The sequence below is a fragment of the Camelina sativa genome, chromosome 18, assembly GCF_030686135.1.
Source record: "Camelina sativa cultivar CO46 ecotype springtype chromosome 18, ASM3068613v1".
Taxonomy (NCBI): domain Eukaryota; kingdom Viridiplantae; phylum Streptophyta; class Magnoliopsida; order Brassicales; family Brassicaceae; genus Camelina; species Camelina sativa.
In genome coordinates, this window is record NC_141897.1 from 21,269,840 (window position 1) to 21,291,112 (window position 21,273).

Genomic DNA, 21,273 nt, shown 5'->3' on the forward strand with positions numbered 1-21,273 from the left:
AATTTGCTTTCAAAATCTTTATTTATTTATCTGTTTTTATTTTCTTTTTTTCTTTTTCTTTAAAATAATAGTTCGGTGGATTTATAAATAAGTCAAAACCAACTTTAAAGTCAAACCGGTTCAAGTTAAAACAAACCAGATGAATTTAGTAAAATGGGGATGTGAGTTTTAACCAACCCAAACCGCTACGTTATACCCGGTTCGATTATAAATTTAGCCGGATTAATGGGTTTACCAAAGAGAACCTATCTACAGTATTATTTTGTTTGAGTAACGTAATTTTGGGGAACTTGAATTCATGCGCATACTCAAGTGATTGAGTCGTCCAGGTTTCTTATAAAAGTCACAATATATGGAACAAGTATTTGGCTGAGATCAATATATGGAACAAGTTCAGATATTTGTATTTGGCTGAGATCAATATATGGAACAAGTATTTGGCTGAGATCAATATATGAGATAGAGGGAGTAATACATTGAGACAAGGAATTTTTTGTTTCGTTCCTCCCACGTCCCAAGTCCCAACAACCAATTATAACCATCTCACACGTTTGTAATTAAAGATCAACAATATCTGAACTCAGCTCATAAGACCTCACTTTTGCGATTTTGAAAACCAATTTATTCTTACGCAAACAAACTTGCAACCAACCAATAATCTCTCAAATTCACGTTCTCGTAGTGACTTTCTTGTACCAAATTTATATAAACTGATGATGGGTCTTAGTAGGGGCTAGCTAGGTCTATCTTTATTTTGTGAACCAAGCTAAGGAGTGATGGGGTAGACGTAGACTGCCTGAAAATCGATTTTTTTTTGCTTTTATTTTGGGAGTCATACATGTTGTAATTTTGAAAGGTGGTGTTATATGTTGCATATCCCAATTTCAAACCATGACAATCATATTCCTCAGGGAATGGCTCTGACAGTGACATCAAGAGTGTAGCAACCAGTTAACCTGCTAAACATTAGGGAGAACATGTAATCAGTGAATTCTACGCATGCATACATACAAATACAAGGAGCCAAAATATCTATATGAAAACCTTGAGAGCTAAAGACTAAAGCCACATCCCATCTTACCATCTATAATCTATCAGAGTATAATGATGGAACACATTAGTGGAAGGAAGAAGCTACGTACGCTATTAGCTGAGAAATCCATGAGATTAGAAAGAAAAGTGGATCGTCAAAGATTTAGTAGAGAGCGATTAATATAACAATCGGTAACCACCTAGCCGTCTAGCTTCTACTTTGGGTCCATCACAGAGATTATACTGCCAGTGCCAACAATCTTAATATCATGTATTTAGAATTATGAACATATCAACTGAGAAAAAGAGTCACACCCCACTAATTATCCCACTTTTAATTTCTAAAAACAAATCTTCAAGCAGAGTACGCTTTTGGGCATTTTTGTCACTAAATTATGTTACAACTTTTTTTTTTTAAGTATATATATTACAATTAAAATCACTAATCTAACATGAAGTAATAATAATTAGTCTTGTTTAACCAAGTAGTTTATTTTGAAATAAATTATTTATAAATAAATAAATTATATATTTGATCATACTTCCATATTAGCCATCCATTAAATATGTTTACACACAACCTTACTATTGGGGCTATTTATAGAAATCGATCATACTTATAAGTCGGCCGCAGTTATATACCGCCAAAACAAATTACAAAGAAGAAAGGGTTTTGAGTGAAATCGCAGCTGACCTGTCACGAGAGTTAGTTACAAAAACTCATCAACGAGTCTTTTTTTCTTTCTTGTCATCCTCTTTCATATATCATTTATCAGTATTTAAGTTAATATGTTTATATTAATTTATTATGAATTGTAAATAGATATAGGTTAGGTTTTGGTCTCACTTATAGTAATGGTATAATTGAATCATTTATATAAGTTAGGTTTTGGTCTCACTTATAGTACTAGTATAATTGAATCATTTTCCATATGATTTTTATATATGATTTCATCAATTATATCGAAAAAAACATTTTTAGTTTTCGATTAATCATCTCAAATAATATTTATTTTCATAATGAATTTAAATAATATAATAAATAATAAATAAGTTTTCTTGCATTTGTTGGATAGTGGAAAAACTATTGAATGAACTAAGAAAGCTATAAAAACATATTTGAGTGAATTTTTGTACAAGTTTTGGAAGATACTTATTTAATTTATGTAATATAATATTAAATAATTAATTTATCCAATAATTTACTAAACTACTTTAAAATTATATAATTATATTTTGTTATATTAATTTCCCACTAGGATTTACCTCGTGGTACACCACGGGTCTATTCGTTTTCATAAATCATTTAAATATAGGTTAGTATATTAATATAATCAGGTTTTTTAGTTAGTTAATATAAATATTAGACTATTATATATAATATGTTATATTTGCAAAATTTACCCCATATTAAATTTCTTTGTTTTGTAATATCAATGCACCGTTTATAAAAATTCAAATCACATCATATGCTGAAAAAAATCTAATATTTTTTTTTTAACTTTATGTATTCAATAGTAATTTAAATAATTAAAGATAAGATTAAATAAAAGTGAAAGGAGAATTATATTTTAATCTAACATATTGTTTTAAATTAGGTAGATAGATTTTAGAAAATTTGAAATTAATATTATCAAATAAGGAAATGATTGTGTTTGGTTGTAAGGATTGTAGAGAATTTAATTGAGACTTGTTTGGATACAAAGATAGAAAAAAATGACACAAAAATGTACTCCAAAAATGTTAGAATAGATTATCTAATTTAGTATATAATCTAGTATATAATTAGTATTATACGTGCGGGGTTATGTTTATAAACCAATTTATTTTAGTATTTATAATCAAACTCATACTAATTGAGATTCTAGTTTGATTTTTGGTTTAGTTTATTAATGTTTGAAAATTTGTTAATTTAGTATATAATACAGTCTTTTCCTGTTTTGTGTTCTGCATTCAATAACATTACACGTTTTGTGCTTGTGGTTTAGTCCGTCTTTTAACGATAATAACCTTATCTTTTCCAGAATGGAAGATGATCAACTTAATAGAATGGATGAGAACATACTAATAAACACCAGCATATTCAGACTAGTTTGTGTTATCAATCTTCTCGCAGTGATGGATGACATAACAACTACACAAAAGAAGATTGCGGCTTACCTCTTTGCTTGCGTTGTCCTAACTTCCGTTGTCTCGACAAGCAACATAAGAAGGAGATCATTGAAGCAATCTGTCAATGATGCTCTATTGGGCGGATATGTTTTAGCAATCACCATGCGTATAGATATAAAAATGGTTACAAACGTTGGTGAATGAGTTATTTACAATTTAGTTATGATGTGGCGCTTGTAAAATATGCATAGATTAACCTGGAAAAACATAACATGATCATATATAAAGAGTGATTTTTAGTTTTTTTAGGTTTTTTTTTTGTTTTGTTTTTTTTTAAATTATGGTTAGTTCCTTAATATATATATATATATATATATATATTTTAAGGTTATTTTTGCAAATTTTGCTTCTTATATTACCCCCCCTCTCTTTAATCAGGCCCAGTCCATATGGATCGGCCCAGAAGCGACTGGTATTTCTAATAATCTCCGGTTTAATGAGTAAACCGGAGGGAGACAGAGATGAGGCCGGAGATAGTTCTGTTCGGCGATTCGATAACGGCGCAGTCTTTCAGATCCGGCGGTTGGGGATCTGCTCTTACCGACGCTTACTCTCGCAAGGCTGATGTTTTGGTTCGCGGCTACGGCGGCTACAACACCCGATGGGCTCTCTTCTTGCTTCATCACATTTTCCCTCTCGTCAGTACTCTTTCTCTCTCTATCTCGAGTCTACAATGTTGAATTGAGATTGCATCTATCTACTCTCGAATTTGGTAGTCATTGGATTGATTTCTTCAAGATCTGCTGTAGTGATTGTGAATTTGTGATTATGACTTTGAGTACCTCTGGATCATGTGTTTCTCTAAGTACATGGCACAACAGTTTATTTTGCTTAGTACTAGTCTGGATTCAGTTCTGAATGTTTTGATATAAGTTTAGGATGTGTTGGTTGATGACATTTTCATGGATGATCAGTGTTCTCTGAAATGAAAGAACTGGTTCAAGTATGATAATATTTAGATTTGAGATGATGAGAACTCTTCTTTGTCAGTGGAGTTGTTTTGGTCTGTGCCTATATCTCAGTGTGTTTTCTACTCTCTTTGCTTAGGGATCTTCGTCTCCTCCGGTTGCTACGACTATATTCTTTGGTGCAAACGATGCAGCTCTTAAAGGAAGAACCAGTGATAGGCAACATGTGCCGGTGGAAGAGTATAAAGATAATGTCAGAAGAATCGTTCAGCATTTGAAGGTTTCTTTTTTATATGCCTTCTATGATCCTCTCTCACTTGCATTGTCTTTTCTTGACAATGTCTTCCTTATGTGAATGGTTCTGAAGCATTAATGACTCTGTTTTGTAGAAATGTTCACCTACAATGCTAATTGTGCTTATAACTCCACCACCAATTGATGAAGCTGGTCGTCAAAGTTATGCAGAGTAAGGCTTCCTTTTGATCATTATCTTCGATGCATTTTTTTTTGTTTCTCAAAACATTTGTAGTCCGATACATCTTATAAACGAGGCAGTGATTGTGTAATTACATCAGATCATTATATGGTGAGAAAGCTATGAAAGAGCCTGAGAGGACGAACGAAACAACGGGAATCTACGCACGACATTGTGTCGCATTAGCCGAGGAACTCGGTCTGCGATGTGTCAACTTATGGTCTAAGATGCAGGAAACCAATGATTGGCAGAAAAAGTACCTAAGGTCTGTGTCTAAATCTGACCCCAAAATGTTGTTTGTTTTCAAAAACACTCATCTCCTGAATGAATCTTTTTTGCTGTTCAATGTTGTTGGCTATAAGCAGTGATGGATTGCATCTCACGCCTGAAGGCAATGGAGTAGTTTTTGAGGAAGTCTCGAGAGTTTTTAGAGAAGCTTGGCTCTCTCCTGAAGAAATGCCGCTCGATTTCCCTCATCATTCGCATATCGATGGTGAAAACCCGTCGAAAGCTTTCGAAGAGCGCTGCTTATAAGATAAATCGATCATCCCCAAATTCATGAACAGGTTGATCTTTTGATTTAAATTCATGAACACATTCCAATCTTGAGATTTGGAAAACTCTCGATGTTAATAAATACCTAAAAACTGCATCACTAGAGATCTTTTTCAAGAGTAATGAACTTATGATGTACTTAGTATATGTTGTGGAACACTTATGTGCCTGCAGTATCTTTCTATCTTTAAATGTCTTCTTACGATATATTCCAATCTAAAAATTTCTTATCTTCTTTATAATGCTAAATATTCATTTCACAGTCATATAATTTGATTGCTTCTCTACTAGTTGATGACAATAAGAATATATGTTAACTTGTTTGGTAATTAATTTGATGTCGTATGAAGCTAAGTTATTAAAGGTAAAATGGGCAAATAGTATATATAAAGTAGCATTACACCTCAACCACACGAACACATACAAACCGATATATCTCTCGGAATACTCTAATCAAGATTACTCTCGTAATTAGCGATGATAGTTACGAAAGTAACTAAGTACGACTGTCTAAGCAAACAAACCGGTACATAAATTTAATTGCTTCTCTACCACTACTACTACTACTCATTACTGACGACAAGAGAAAAACGTTTCTGATTAATTTATCAAACCAAGGAGTTTGTTTTAGTGGAGGATCCATAACCATTCATCAAACCGTTCCACGATGAACCTAAACCGTTGATATAGCCACCTCCACCGTAGCCACCACCGTCAGATTTTCCTACGCCTCCGTTACCACCACCATTGGAGTAGCATTGATCTTGCTGCCAATCAAGCGATAACAACTTCGGATTTGGCTTCACATCCGTTATTGTTGTCACCCTTTGATGATCTTCTTGATGGTTATAATGTTGGTGATCATAACTAGATAGCATAAGTCTTTGGCATGCCGAAATATCCATGAGACCACCACCATTTCCATTGCTTCCCGGAGATATCCCATTAAATCCACCATTGTTGTTATTAAGACCTAACCCGTGATGCAGACCCATGTGATGATGATGATGATGATAATCTCTGTTACTTCCATGATCAACCATGACCAGGTTGTCATTATTCACTCCCATGAGATCAAACTTACTGTCGAGGAAATCAATAGGTCTAGGGCTCTGCGGAACTAAACCCCCATACTTGCTCTCCAAGAAACCAACGTTACTGTGCTCCGGAGTTGAGTAAGACCCCATCATTCCACCAAAATGTGAAAATCCTAGAGGTGAATTTTGGTAAGTCTGTGCTAAAGCCATAAGATCAGTGGTATTAGTGGCAACGATGTTGGATGGCTTTTTTCCGGAAGAAGTGGAGGAGGAGGAATTAGGGGAAGATGGTTTCTTGTTTTTCCGGCATCCACCACCAACTGGAATATTCCTTAGAGTGCCGCCTTTGGTCCAGTAACGGCGACAAGTCTTGCAGAAGTAACGAGGCTGAGCGAGGCTATAGTTATTGTAGTAACAGAACTTAGTGTGTGTTGACTCGCAACGAGGACACTTTTGAGGATGGTCATGAGGTGGACGCAACCTCCTTCCGCCGTCCATCAGAGCCGCGGCAGCTACAGCCACGGCCGAGGCTTGTGGTCTAGTGCTGCAAGCAGCGAGTATGTCGGCTGCTGATGGAGAATTCGTCGAGGAGTCTAACATGCTTCCTCCTGATGACTCAGCTTCCTAACATCACAATGCACAGAACCTTATCAAAATGTGGAATTTCCCTATATATATAATCGAAGTTGTATGATAATGCACGACAAAAACGATGGTTCAAGATGAATAAGATAAATTGTACCAATCCTGATATATGCTTTTGCATTTGTACTTACATGTGACAAAACAAATTCATTAAAAATATAATAATTCACATATTTAATAAAATAGCCCAAATATGTTCAAATTTTTTAATAAGTACGTATAAAACACAAACAGATCTTCCATAGTATTTGTCATTTTTATCTTTGTAGTTAACAGATTTTAGCTTGAAATGGTTGAAGTCCTATATATCTTCATTTGGAAAAAGAGACAATATATACGAAAACAATGGAGGTCTGAGGGAAAGTACCTGAAGCCAGTCAGAATCCATGCAAACTTGAAGAGAAGTGAGACCCATTTTGTGTTTTGTTTGCTTGTTTAGTTTGGGGGAGAGTGAGACTTTTAAGAGAAGTCGTTGAACAAAATAAAGAGAGAGAGAGAGAGGGAGAAGGAGGAGAAGAGAAATGAGATGAGAAGGCAAGGAAGAGTTTGGGGGTTGGGATGTGAATAAGAAGGAAGCGAGAAGAGGACCCTTCTTCTCCTCGGGATTGCTGTCTCCACTCAAAGCTACTTCTACTGCTTACTTAAGTTATTATTAGTTCACACTTATTTGTTTTTTACTTTATTTTTTTTTCCAAGTTTAATTCTATTTTAAAATATTACTATAACTCGTATCATATCAATGAAATATTATTTCAAAAAAAAATGCTTAATGTATCTCTCTGAAATTTAATTATTGATTTTGATCTTGGATAACTCAGGTGATCTTGTTTAAAAGCGACAATGTAATATATATAAATTCTGGATATAATTATTAGTTTGGTTTACATTTATTGAGAAGTTTAATATTAATATATGGACACCAAAACGAGAACTATGGAGCTTCCTTTGAATTTTCTATTTTTAGAAATAATATAGGGTACGGTGAGTAATTTCTCAGTATCTGTGTATTTTTACTATTTCTTTAATTTCATGATATGTAGATATTATTTAATCAATATGTTCTGTTTCGAGGTACAAAGATTTGTTTTTATTCAAAATTTAGATTTTTGAAAAGTTAATACGGCCTCACTTTGGTGTGATCATGATAAAAGTTAAAAACTTTGATTTCGAGTGATTTGGTATTTATTAATAAATGTCTCTATAAGTGTATAGATACGGATGTGGCGGAGGATGAGGAAAAAGAAAGCGTCGGTGGTTCCAAAATCCTCGGACCCACACTCTTAGGGTGGGTCTACGTCAACTTGACCAAATCATCTTTATCAAATCCAACGGTTTAGATTAAAGCCATGGGACCTAAACAAACAAGGTGAGCCGTCGGATGGGTTTAGAAATAGCGGCTTGATCGTCACACAACAGAGACAAAAGTGAGAGAGAATAATATCTTTATCGTAAGTTTTGTCTGTGTTTTGAGACTTACGATAAAGAAGGACAGAAGAAGGGATTGAGAGTTTGAGAACTTATGGTGGGACACTACTGGGACTACTGGACTAGTAATGGGATGGGTTCCACTCGCTCGCTCCTCTCAAGCAAAGTATCTATTCTCTTGCCACATGTCACTTTTCTTACATGTGTTGTTTTATAATATGATTCAAAGTTTTTGGTTTTTTCTGACTTCCCTGAATCATTAGTAAATTATTCAAAGAGTTAAAACCACTTTTGATATTCTGTCTATATTTAAAAGTTTTTACATATTTTAAAAAAACAATAATTATTTAATTTAAATATATTTTTTTTAATTAAAGAAATATTATTATTTTAAATCAATAACAATTCAAACTTTTAAAATATTTTTAATATTTATTTTTTGATGTTTATAAAACATCAATCTTTGTGAGATAAAAATTATCTCAAAACATCAATTTGTATGAGACTAAAGGGAATATTTTCTTATTATTGGATTTCGAAATAAAAGTTAAAGAGTTTAATCCGATGATAAAAAAGAGACAAAAGTTTGAGAACAGTGCTTTTCGATAAACAGATTTTTCCTTTTTAGATTTTTAGTGTATATATAGTTTATTATCTGTAATCATCTTCTCTTTTTTTTAAGTTTAAGTGTTTTTTTTGTTTTTCTTTCAGATACAAATCGGAACTAATATAATATATGTGGCTGTTCTATTACACGAAAATAGATAATCTTGTAAACATAATTTCACATTCAAAATTCGAATAAAGAAACGAAAACATATCAATTATGTCGATCTTTTATTTTGTGTGTGTTAAATCGTCATGTTGATTTTGATTTTTGATTCTTTTGGCAGCCATGTTCATTTAGATGGAGTAAGCATTACGTTTGTAAATTAAAAATAATAGGGGATTTTACCCGACGGTAGGATTATAAAAATAGTCTGAAGTTATGAATTTGTTTTTCTTTTCAAAGTTTACTAATTAAAATATAAAATACTATCTTGAAAAATGTTAAATGTGGTTGACGACGATGCACATTAATTAATCTTGTTAGGAAAGTATTTTCCTTGACTGATTATTGAAGAAAAGAGGTTTTTTTTTTTGGCCAGCTTCGAGGGATAAAGAATAACCTTGTAAGCTCAAACTTCAAATTAGACTTTGCCAGACTATCAAGTATCAACATTGAGTGTATCTAGGATAGTTCGGTTTAGAAACAGGTTAATTATGAAATCAAAGCGAGTTTGAGATCGTATATTTTGTGGTGGGATACATATAGATTAGCCCTTGCGATCACAACATTTCAATAAGAACAAATAAAAGAGAAAATACAAGATAATAAGAAGTTTGCCAAACTAAACAATAAAACGATACATAAGAGAGTTAGGTTTTCATGTTTTTTGAATGTACAACAGTCTTTTGATATTTAAGAAAAATGGAAAAACCTGTTTTGGTGTATTGTCTTGTCGCAAATTACACATTACAAAATGCATATTCTCAAATCTCTCATATATTTTCTAGATTCTAGATCGTCATGAAGCGTACTTATATTTTCACCCTACAGACAATAATACAATATATTTTAGGATTGGTCGTCAAAAAGAGAAAAAAATATTATGACTAATTAAATATTTGGTGGGTTGATGATGGTGGGATTTCAAATGGAATTTCCGCCGGAGGCACCTGCCATTGTATTGCGACACATGCTATGGAGTATGGACTATGGACTATGAACTATAACTAAAATATTGATAAGTGAAGGACGACCAAGGCTATGTAAGAACGCAGTATAGATGACGTTCGATTTAAATTCTTTACTGATGATTTAAAGATCACGATAAAAAAAAAAAAAAAAAAAAAAAAAAAAAAAAAAAAAAAAAAAAAAACCACTTTTGTCAAAATACCGTGAACAAAGCTCAGACCTAGGTAGTAGATTAACTCAAATACAACAAACTTCATTAGACCGACATAGTTACTACATTCACTCACGATTATTATAGAATACGTTTTTGATGACATTACATATTGTAATCATCTAATCGTATCATACAATTTGTAAAAAAATTAAGTGATCCGAAAATATAAATAACTTTAAAGAGAAAGCTTCGTAACCATATGAGACAAGTGGGAAACTGAAGATTGTAAGGATCTAGGGAGAATACTTCATAGTTGGTTCACATGATTTTTTGTAAATAACAGAACAAAACTATAAACTAATAATACTAAAAAGAAAGGAAAGAGGAATAAAAGGGCATCGAGAATGGTGCGAAGAGAGAATAAATCACACAAGATAAGCTAAGCGTGACGAAGACAATTTCTTTGGCACATTTATATATATATCTCCACAATTTAGCTGGTGAGACCCACTTTTCAAAGATAACAAAAGTATATCTATCCCGCCCGCGTATCTTTTGTTCCATTGCATCGCTCGTTATTTGTTCGTTGCATCATCATATCATCATGAAATTATGAGTCTTAACGATAACATATGATGTTGATATACAATGTAACATTTGAAAAAAATAGAGTAACTAGTAATATACTAACGTTAGGCAAATGGAGTACTAGTAATTAGTAAAACGAGTATTCTTAAGGAATTTACAATTTCTTAAGTACTAATTAAGGAAGGCAGTAGAATCATATAAAAAATTAACGAGTATTCTAACTTACTATCAACTTGATTCTTAAGCCAAACCAACGTAACTGATCAAACACGTACAATACTACAAAAGTATTCATTTACAGTGATGAGATCATGACCAGTGAACCATCACATTAATGAACCGAACCCATGTCTAATCAAGATCACAAACCAACAAAATAGTATTATATTCACATTTTATTGAAACCATGTATTTCTTCATAAATGTTCATCAACACCATGATCCGAATACGTACGTGTCTAATATACGAAAATTCTGATTATGTCTAAGTATATACTAGTCCAACTCAACCATATGTATACGAATTTTGAATATTTCTATACCCTCGCTGAAATTATCCGTGAAAATGGAATGGATTACATATGCTTTCAAAAAGGTTGAGAATTGAGATACCTATTTTGTTATATGTCAAGATGTCAACCTTATGCTTATCCAAGGAAAATTTGAAATAATATTCGACAAGAAAAGTATATTAAATAAGGTCTTATATTCCCTTTTTTTTTTTTTCTTAGTATAATTGTAGAATATATTCCTCTCTACTTTAGTGGGTCGTACCTCAATGTTTTTGTGAAATCACGAAAGTAATGGACCTAATCTCTACATGGTGCACAATTTAGTTTTACGGATTTTGATTACGATAGAATATGAAACCAAAATTAAATCATCTCTAACTCAACCTAGTTTAGTACAATTTCAGTTTCTTTTGAAGCTAGATTACTTAAAAATATATATTTTAAAACTTCATTTGCATGCTACGAGTGTTCACCGTTGTCTGTTTCTTCTTCGGCAGTAGCGTTCGGGTGTTCACCGTTGTCTGTTTCTTCTTCGTCATTAGCGTTAGGGGTTTCAGTTTCAGTAGTAGGCAGAGGCGGTAGCAAATCCTTCACAAGCTCTAATATCCCATCTGTGTCGATTACTCGGTCTTCCTGTCCCTCGGGGGCCTTCTCTATGATCTACAAGAGAGATATGTTTATATACAAGAAAAATAAAACTATTAAATGCAATGGTAGATATTGTTCATGACATCAGAAACAAGAACAAGGAAAAAAAACACAAACCGGATCCAATTCGACAATAGAAGAAGGCCGGAGATTGATGATGTTGAGAATCTCAGCTTTGGCGACTTTGAAATCTTTGCACTTATCTGCGAATTTGTTAACGCTCTCTCGTGTTTGAGTGGAAGCAGCAGTCTCCAACAAATAATCATAGACCTATAAAAAGAAAGATAGTTCGAATTATATTAGCAAAAGCACTACTAAGTCTTACTTCTAAGGCCAAAATCAGACCAGAAAAGGAAGGCAAGAAGAACCTTTACCTTGTATTCTGATCTAGCAATTGGAGTTATAACTCTAGTAGTATCTTTTGATGCACCTCTTGAGTTTAGGAAGTCAAGCACCTCGAAATTGGTAAGTGCTCCTGCATTTGCCTTAACTCTGCCAACACCCACACACACAAATTTTTTTTAATACAAAACCCAATAAGGAATCAAGCACATACATCATCATTATGAGATACCAAAAGAGAAAAATAAGAACATACACTTTCATCTCTTATGCTGAGCAGAGACGTTAACCACCCAGAAGCTCCAAATTCAGAGAGGAGAAGAAGATAAAAGAGAGGTTGTGCTCCTGAAATAAAATTCAATGGGAACATCAACATCAAGAAACAAAGTGGAGTGTTGCTCCCAAAATCAGTTGTGTCACGTTCACAAATCAATGTTCATTGGGAACATCTTACAAAAACTTCAATCACGTTTACAGAATCAGTTTACTAACTTAGAACCTTCAAATTCAATCACGTTTACAGTATGTTAGCACCCTATGGAACCAAAGCTTAAAGTGAAACCCTTCGAAACCCAATTAACAGAGAGACAACGCAGAGGAAGAACTCTTAAATTGCGATAGTATTGATTGGAAGAATCACGAAATTATAAAAAAAGTATTCGATTCGATCAAACATAATGACTTTGTTTTCAATGGAATAAGTAACATACTTACTTGTCTTCTTTGACGGAAAGGATTCGAGAAGCTCCTTCTTCGAGGTATGTATGATTCAGGCGGAGATGGAGACTTACACGGTGGTTTGGTTTCGGTCGCGTCGGATCTGCTCTTGGAGACTAATCAGTATCTTAAACGGCGTCGTCGAAAACCCTAGTCCAAACAAACCAAAAAAAAAAACTTATGCTGGGCCTGTTTATGCCATAAGAACATTTGTATATGTTATTGCTTCCACGGCCTGTCTCTTCAGCTTCGTGGGCTTTAAACCCAAATACATGTCCCAATAGATTCTTTTTTTTTTGGGGGTAAACTGTCACAATAGATTACATTTATATTTAAATTAATCTATGCAAACGCTTCGATCGTGCATTAGAAATTTAAAAATGTTATAATTTTCGAAAAAATTAAAAATAGTTTTTAAAAATACTTCACACGTAAACTATACACACAATCTTTTTAAGAAGTAACCTAAAAAATAACTAAGATGAATTAAATGATTTTAATCATAAATTTACATTTTTAATTTTTGGAAATTTATTATTAGAAAAATTTACATTGCCCCCAAATTTTTTTAAAGAAGAGTCTATTTAGATTTTTGAGAAAATAGATTTTTCTATATTGTATGCGGCGTCTCGATTAAACCTAAACGGTTCGTTTTCTTAAAAAAAAAAATGGTTTTTATGTGATTTTAAGCAAATTGAAGGAATTAGGACACATGATTCTTGCTTTGGAGAAACAAAGCACTTGAAACATGCAAGCTAAGCTAACTAACTGCCTTTCGTAAAACCCCAATTTGGCAAGGCTCCTCTCATTGCCTTTAAAGCTCCTCATGCTTTCCACCCTCTCTATTAAATCTCAAATTACAATATTACATATATGTATTTTCTTACACATTTCAATTTTTTTTTTGGTTTGTTATATAAACATCATCTATTTCGCTTGTTCCAACATTTTTTTTTCTTTCTTTTTCTTTGGGTGTTTCTTTCCTTTTTTCCTCTATTGCAAGCAATTTGTGAATCCATGACAGGTACCAATCTCTTTCCCTTTTGTAAATTTCTTAGTTAGTACATTTGCTCTCGTGGAACCACGTACGAATGAGCTTTTTTCTAATCAGTCTCCTGAATGTTATTATTCTCAATGCAATTTAGAAATATCTCTAATTATGTTTTAAGTCTTATTTATCACTGCAACTACACACATTTATTGAGATAGATAAATGAAAAACAAACGTTCTGTGTTTACTTTTACTTCATAGGATTTATACGGTGGGATAAAAATAAAGAAAATAATGTATACAGTATTATATTATTTAAAATTCACATTGTGATTCTGAAGTGAACCTTGTGAGTTTGTTCATTAAAACAATAGATGAAAAAAAATCTAAGAAGTGTGTGTTGTCGAATTGAAAAATGGAATGTTAGTTTAGTAGTAGTAACGTGAAGAGAACAGCAGTTTTGTTGCAAACGCGTTTACTTAGCGGCCAAGACGCGTCGCTGTCTGTCTTCTCTTGCACGCTCTTTTTGCTTCGTTTGTAACAGCTGTCTCTCTGTCACACATGAATCCTCTTCTTAACCTACGTGACCGACCTGTAGCCTCACCTGTTACATACGATGACAATAAAATTTCAAATTTTAGATATAGACAAATTTATCTAGTTTCTTTCTTTTTTCTTTTTCTTTTGTTTTAGCACTACTAGTTACATTTTTTTTTTTTGAACCATACTAGTTACATTTTCTTTTTGGCCAATTTTCTCTCAAAATATCTATTGTTACACAAACAAATCCAAGTCTAGATTCTAATTTGGAAACTCCTTTTGGAGTTAAAAGGAAAATTTAATTACATATTAACATTTCTAAGTTGAGATTATGAGTATATGAGTCTTTTTAACTTTAATGACAAATGTAAGAAAAATACAAAAATGACGAAATAAAAAAGACTGCCGACAGAATTTGTTCCTTCACAACTCACAAATAATTTTGAGGACAAAAACACTTCGTTTTTTTCCCTTCTATTCTTGTCCTTCGCTAATGGTTACAACTCAATTTGAGAAAAAAAAGTTTTCTTTAACAAAGCCATGAAAGCCGCTAATTTGTTAGATTTTAAACAGGGGCAAAAAGATTTGATTAATTGACTCGATGATGTATGATACACCCATACAGTATTTGGTGAATGTAATAGTCATTATATTATCTCATTTTAAAGGTCTATTGATTTCCTTTAAAAGAAAATATATGCGTAAATAGCATTGGCTGTTGTAATGACAAGAGACAAAAGTCTTACAACATTAGGCATCAAAATCTTTTGGAATTACCAATAAGCATTTCCCCACGTTGGTCCACTAGTATCGTATGTTTTGGTTTATGTATTTAATATTACAAAGATTTTGTTTTCTTGTTTCTTTGGATTTACCAATAAGCATTCCTTATGATTATGGCCCATTAAGAATATTTTGTTAATATAAATCGTACTTTGTTTTCTTCTTATGAATGAATATTTTTATCGTATGCAACAAGCCATGCATTATCATCGACAAGAAAATCTAAAAACAAGCAAAACCCCACCAGAAATAGGCATATAGCTACCGACTTAATTCAACAACAAAAAAAAACACACATATCCCAAACAAATAATAGAACAATCCGTTCTGTTCTCTGATTCACATTTCAACATTATGATGACTCTTGTGTTTATTTCGCGACAACTATAGTAGTAATCACGCTACATACACTAGCCACATTTACTTCAATTGTTCCTCGTCTATGTACACCACGTGATCCAACTAGTTTCACGAGCTAGCTTACCATCGAAGATTCAAACTCGAAAACATTTGTTCTCTTCTCGAACATATATATAGAGGTTTTTTAGAATGTACAAAGCATTTAATATCTTCGAAAACTCAGAAGAAGAATGAGAGAAGGACCCCACAGACTGTGGTCTTTGCATGTAATCTCTGGAACCTCTTTAAAGTCGTCGGTTTGGGTTTGGTTGGTCCCATTCTTTCACGCAGTCTCTGCCTTTGACCAAAAGCAACCTATCATTACATTTTTTTAATTTGCATATATTAATAGGCCACAACAAAAGCTGTTCCTTCATAGTATAATTTTCTCATTTGTCATTGACACGTCAGTATCTTTCAAAATCCAACGGTTCACATTATCTTTAGAAAGCTCCCAAACATTTCCTTTGCACATAATTATTTTTCTTTTTTGCTTGGATTACATTATTAACTATATTTATTCCCTTTTTGAGTGGTGGAACCATATAACCTAACTAAACACAAACCAATTCTGATTTATGTACTCCTCCCCCACATGGAATCTCCCAATTTATACGTATATCCATGTATGTGTCTATATGTATATACGTAGCATTATAGTGAAAGAGAAACCACGCATAAACAATGCATACGTCTCAGTGGGTATTTGCAAAAAGATTGAGACTCCACATAGAGATGCCTTAATATTTTATTCACATCTTTATAGATTCTCTCTATCCTTTGATCATCTATAAAATAATACAGTATTCAACCACTTATCCACGTCTACGTGTATAATATCTATTCTCATGTATCAATGCATCAAATTTGAGTATATGCCAAAAAGAAAATTTAAAACACATATCTTCCTTTCAAGACATAAATCCTCACCCGATTGCCTCGAATCCATTACTCTTTTTTTAAATATACGTGGGATTTTTCAACTTCTAACTGTAAAAAATTCAGTAGTGAAAATTATGCTACATTATTCATGCATGTTTTTAACACCATTATTTATTTATTTATAGTTATTAAATATGAACATTTGATTACTTATCTCTCTCTCTCTCTCTCTCTCTCTCTCTCTCTCTCTCTCTCTCTCTCTCTCTCTCTCTCTTTCTCGATATAATATGATGAAATATGTTAACTAAAAATACTTGTCTTTCCTAAAGCAAAGAAGCAAAGAATCGTGTCCTCTCTTACACAGTCACAGGCTTTTTACATTTTTTTTGCAAGGATAATTTATTTTCTTGGCTTCGAATTCAGCTCCCTCTTCTTCATCTTTATTCACTTTCTTTCTCCTTTTCCATTTATTTAATTATTTACATATATATTTTTAATAAAAAAATCTGATCAGATATATATATATATTGTCTATATGGTTCCTTCTTCTTTATGCGCAAGAAGAACACATGGTTTAAAGCTTCGAATCTCTCTCCCTTTGCTTCATCACGTATCTAAAATCACCCCACTCAAGATTTCAAATTCCCTAAACCTTTCGTTTTTGTTTTTTTTATAAATGCTTTCCTAATTTTATTCTCACATATTATTGAATCCTCCTAATAAAATTAAAACCACACCGTCTTTACTCTGTTTTTTCGTTTCTTCTCTCTACTCTGTTTTCTTTCTTCAAAGATTGAACCCCCAAAGACTGAAACTTTATCATAATGGCTTCATCATCATCATCTTCGTCACTGTTATCTCCATCTTCGTATACAGAGTTAAAAGATGCTTGGCATCCATCAACAACAGCGGCGAACACAACTGAATCAAGCTACTGGTTTAATTGGAGGGTAATGATCTGCTGTGTATGGATGGCTATAGCGACTGTGATCACTGCTTTTCTTATATTCAAATACGAAGGCTATCGCCGGAAACGTAGCGGTGACGGTGACGTCGACGGAGGAGAGAAAGAGTGGTCGGGGAATGTATATGAAGACGAGACTTGGAGGCCTTGTCTTCGTAATATTCATCCAGCTTGGCTTCTTGCTTTTCGAGTCGTTGCCTTCTTCGTTCTTCTTATTATGTTGATTGTTATTGGCCTTGTCGATGGACCGACCATCTTCTTCTACTACACACAGTAAGCTCTCTCTCTCTCATTAGATTTCTTTTGAGTCTTTTTAGGAGAGAAAAAAAAAATCGATACTTTTCTTGAATCGTTTTGTGGTTGGCTAAAGATTTTGTAGGTTCACAAACATAGAAGTAAAGAATGTGACATTCTTGATTAAGTTTTTGGGTGGGTTTTAGGAAACAAATCGAAACTTTCTTGAATTTTTATCAGGGAACTTAAAGATTCTGCAGGTTCACAAGCATAGCATTGATACAAGAATGTGATTTTCTTGATTAAGAGTCAGATTGTCACGTTCTTAGTTTAAGATTTTGCAGCTTCACAAGCATATATATAGGAGCAATAATGTACATTATATTCTTGATTATGATTGAGGGTAGCAACTGTCTTGAATCCGTTCTCTAGACAATAGATAGTATAGATACTAAACCAATGTCTATGTAATTGTCTCTAATCGGTTTTTCCTGGTGTTTATTGTTTTGATTTGCAGGTGGACTTTTGCTCTGATCACTCTCTATTTTGGAGTAATGTTCTGTCTCAAAACCTGATTACTTTGCTTATTATTAGCCTTGTTTGTGGCATTGATCAAGTTTCTTACATTATAATCTGATATCTTTGAACAGCTAGGATCGCTTCTTTCGCTCCACGGATGTTACCAATACAACAAAAGAGCAGCTGGTGACAGAGTAGATAGCATTGAAGCCATAGACTCAGAGAGAGCAAGATCCAAAGGAGCTGATAATACTATTCAACAGAGCCAATACTCTAGTAATCCAGCTGGTTTTTGGGGATATGTTTTCCAAATAATCTTTCAGGTATCATCAAGATCAAAAATTCTTAATCATGCGACACAATTCTATCGAGTTTTTATGAGTTCTTAATTTGGGATATCTCGCTTAAAACAGATGAATGCAGGTGCAGTTTTGCTCACTGACTGTGTCTTCTGGTTCATCATTGTTCCTTTCCTTGAGATCCATGATTATAGCCTCAACGTTGTAAGTAACTTAATAAGCTACATAGAATTATTGACTCATTATATAAAAAGCATTTGTTGATCAGTTTATATATGATTAATACTGCAGCTGGTGATCAACATGCACTCTCTAAATGCCATTTTCTTGCTTGGTGATGCTGCACTGAATTCTCTGGTAATATCTCAGATTCTAATAAATGAAATATGTATTTGATATGCATAATCTCTGATTGATCCTTATTTGATTTTTTGAATTTTCATAATTACAGAGCTTTCCATGCTTCAGAATTGCTTACTTCTTCTTCTGGACAATAGCTTATGTTATCTTTCAATGGGCCCTCCACTCTCTAGTCCATATATGGTAAATAATGTCATACAAATTCTACTGATTAGTTTCTTTACAGTAATGGTTCTTAACTTTGACAGTATTGTTTATTAACAGGTGGCCTTACCCATTCCTGGACTTGGCATCACACTATGCTCCACTATGGTAACTTGAAAGCTTTTATAATAATGTTTTTTAATGCCTCCTTAATTTGTTTCATTGGAAAATTTTAGGGCTGATGACATTTAAATAATGGGGCATTTTTTTTTACAGGTATTTCTCAGTTGCAGTGATGCATTTGCCATGCTACGGAGCCTTTGCCTTGTTGGTGAAGCTAAAACATCGGCTATTACAAAGATGGTTTCCTGAATCTTACCAGAGTCCTCGGTAGTAGTAGCTTGCAACGCAAGAGCAAGCAAAAGCATTCGATTGGAAGTTTTTTTTTTTCAAGTAGAAAGAATGATTTTTGAAAGATACAGAATGAAAAAAAAAGTGTGGAGCAACAAAACTCATGCTTATAAATATAATTAATTCTTTGCAGTAATTTTATTTAGCTGTTTAATTTATAAGGAGAATAAAATGAATAATGTGCATCGAAATTGCATCAGAACAGACTTCGGTTTATTCAATTCAATTCCTCTAGGACCTCTATACCTGATGAGCCTACCTCCCCCATCAAATGCAAATTCCATGACAGAAACTTTTCAGAATTAAAACTGTATTGAAGAAAAGCCTGATGACTCAATGGACTTGATCATTGTTGTACAGCAAAAGTTAGGCTGATGTTCTGTGGTTTTAAATAAAGAACACTTCAGTAACAGAAAGCTTGAAGCCGTCGCAAGTAACTTGTATGCAGTATATTGATTTTAGCCCCAATGATTTAGATAATTTAATTGCACTCAACACATACTACTAGGTACTAAACAGTTACTATTAATTATGGCATATAATATTCAGTAAATTTGAAAAACAACGTTTAATTTAAAAGTACTAATATATATAAACATTACTCTTTCTTGGAGGTTTGAAAAATACAATAGTGCTTCAATTTGAAACATAAAGACTACTTTAACAAAACAAAAAAAAAGAAAAAAAAAAAGACTACAAACGAAAAATTACAGCTTCCAGCCTTCCAGGACTCATAGTCATAGTGATGACATTGACAACTTGGTAACAATTTCACTACTCTTTCTTGTAGGTTTGAGATTTTCGTCGATCATGAAACATGAGCATTTGGAAAAGTGAAAACATGAGACTTTCAGGTTTAATTTAAAATTACTATATATGTCTATAAACATTACTCTTTCTTGCAGGTTTGAGATTTTGGTCGAGGTCTACTACGTCCACGATTAGTAAGACGTAAACGAAGAGGAAAAATCGTCCGGAATGCTTTCCTCCTACGTTCTTCCTACAACATTGTATATCAAATAATGAAACATGAGCATTTGGTTAAATATGAGACTTTGATTTATTTATTTATTTATCCCAGTCCCTACTGCTGAATCTAGAAGCACACTTTCTTTTTTCTCAATGTTTTAGGGCCTTTGTAGCAACAAAACAGAGTCAGTAGACCACTTTCATGCTTTCTATTTCACATTTGGGGACCACCAACTGTTTTATGAGAAAATCGCATCTATCTGTTGAAAATATTTAGTTTTCACTAAGAAAAACTTGCCTGTCGGAGCCAATGCCCTCGATCGTACTCGACTGACTTAGTTTGCTTCTTCAGCTTACGTCTCATCTCGTGTACCTACAACATTGTATATGAATGAAACATGAGCTTTTGGAAACATGGGACTTTTTTTCTTTCTTTCGTTACTCTCTGTCTCTACGACTGAATCAAGAAGCACACTTTCTTCTTTCAATTACTGTTTTAGGGCCTTTTAGCAACAAATCTTCAGTTAACATTAAGAAAAACTTGCTTCTCGCCAAGCCTGTGGATCGTACTCGGCCGAATGAACCTTCTCCCTAGGTTGAAAATATTAGAGCAAGCCACAAAGCCCAATAGTATGATCCATTACTAGTCTTAAAGCCCATGTAACTAGGGTTTCCCAAGTGAGATAAGTTTCATATATATATGTGTAATGACTCTAAGAAATGTAACCTTGAGAGTTGTATTGAGACAACTCTTCTTCTTCCCATTTATGAAATATAAATCTACAATCACTTTGTTTTTGAAGACAACCTAAAGCTTCTCTCATTCTCTT

At 33.2% G+C, this 21,273-nt stretch overlaps 4 protein-coding genes across 6 annotated transcripts; 2 read left to right on the plus strand and 2 right to left on the minus strand.

The window, feature by feature from the left end:
- Positions 1-3,585: 3,585 nt before the first annotated feature.
- Positions 3,586-5,384, plus strand: LOC104762429 (GDSL esterase/lipase At5g62930). The gene is made up of 5 exons (XM_010485705.2): positions 3,586-3,842; positions 4,252-4,392; positions 4,502-4,578; positions 4,688-4,852; positions 4,953-5,384. The coding sequence occupies exons 1-5, from the start codon at positions 3,666-3,668 to the stop codon at positions 5,119-5,121; spliced, it is 729 nt and encodes a 242-aa protein (XP_010484007.1). The 5' UTR covers positions 3,586-3,665; the 3' UTR covers positions 5,122-5,384.
- Positions 5,385-5,500: 116 nt separating this feature from the next.
- LOC104762430 (dof zinc finger protein DOF5.6-like) lies at positions 5,501-7,444 on the minus strand. Its single transcript, XM_010485706.2, has 2 exons — positions 7,192-7,444; positions 5,501-6,803 (listed from the first exon to the last, which is right to left on the minus strand). Exons 1-2 carry the CDS (start codon positions 7,237-7,239, stop codon positions 5,751-5,753), a joined length of 1,101 nt encoding a protein of 366 aa, XP_010484008.1. The 5' UTR covers positions 7,240-7,444; the 3' UTR covers positions 5,501-5,750.
- Positions 7,445-11,560: 4,116 nt separating this feature from the next.
- LOC104762432 (uncharacterized) lies at positions 11,561-13,139 on the minus strand. 2 transcript variants are annotated; one of them, XM_010485707.3, is made up of 5 exons: positions 12,946-13,139; positions 12,488-12,576; positions 12,264-12,381; positions 12,007-12,159; positions 11,561-11,901 (listed from the first exon to the last, which is right to left on the minus strand). In XM_010485707.3, the coding sequence occupies exons 2-5, from the start codon at positions 12,493-12,495 to the stop codon at positions 11,701-11,703; spliced, it is 480 nt and encodes a 159-aa protein (XP_010484009.2). In that variant the 5' UTR covers positions 12,496-12,576; positions 12,946-13,139; the 3' UTR covers positions 11,561-11,700. The 2 variants fall into 2 exon arrangements, with proteins under 2 accessions (XP_010484009.2, XP_010484010.2); XM_010485708.3 differs by having other exon boundaries at positions 12,942-13,107.
- A 619-nt stretch (positions 13,140-13,758) lies between these two features.
- Positions 13,759-19,610, plus strand: LOC104762433 (uncharacterized). 2 transcript variants are annotated; one of them, XM_010485709.3, is made up of 9 exons: positions 13,759-13,972; positions 17,420-17,780; positions 18,259-18,292; positions 18,392-18,583; positions 18,674-18,763; positions 18,851-18,916; positions 19,011-19,102; positions 19,184-19,231; positions 19,340-19,610. In XM_010485709.3, the coding sequence occupies exons 1-9, from the start codon at positions 13,822-13,824 to the stop codon at positions 19,455-19,457; spliced, it is 1,152 nt and encodes a 383-aa protein (XP_010484011.2). In that variant the 5' UTR covers positions 13,759-13,821; the 3' UTR covers positions 19,458-19,610. The 2 variants fall into 2 exon arrangements, with proteins under 2 accessions (XP_010484011.2, XP_010484012.1); XM_010485710.3 differs by lacking the exon at positions 13,759-13,972 and having other exon boundaries at positions 14,370-17,780.
- The last annotated feature ends 1,663 nt before the right edge of the window (positions 19,611-21,273 follow it).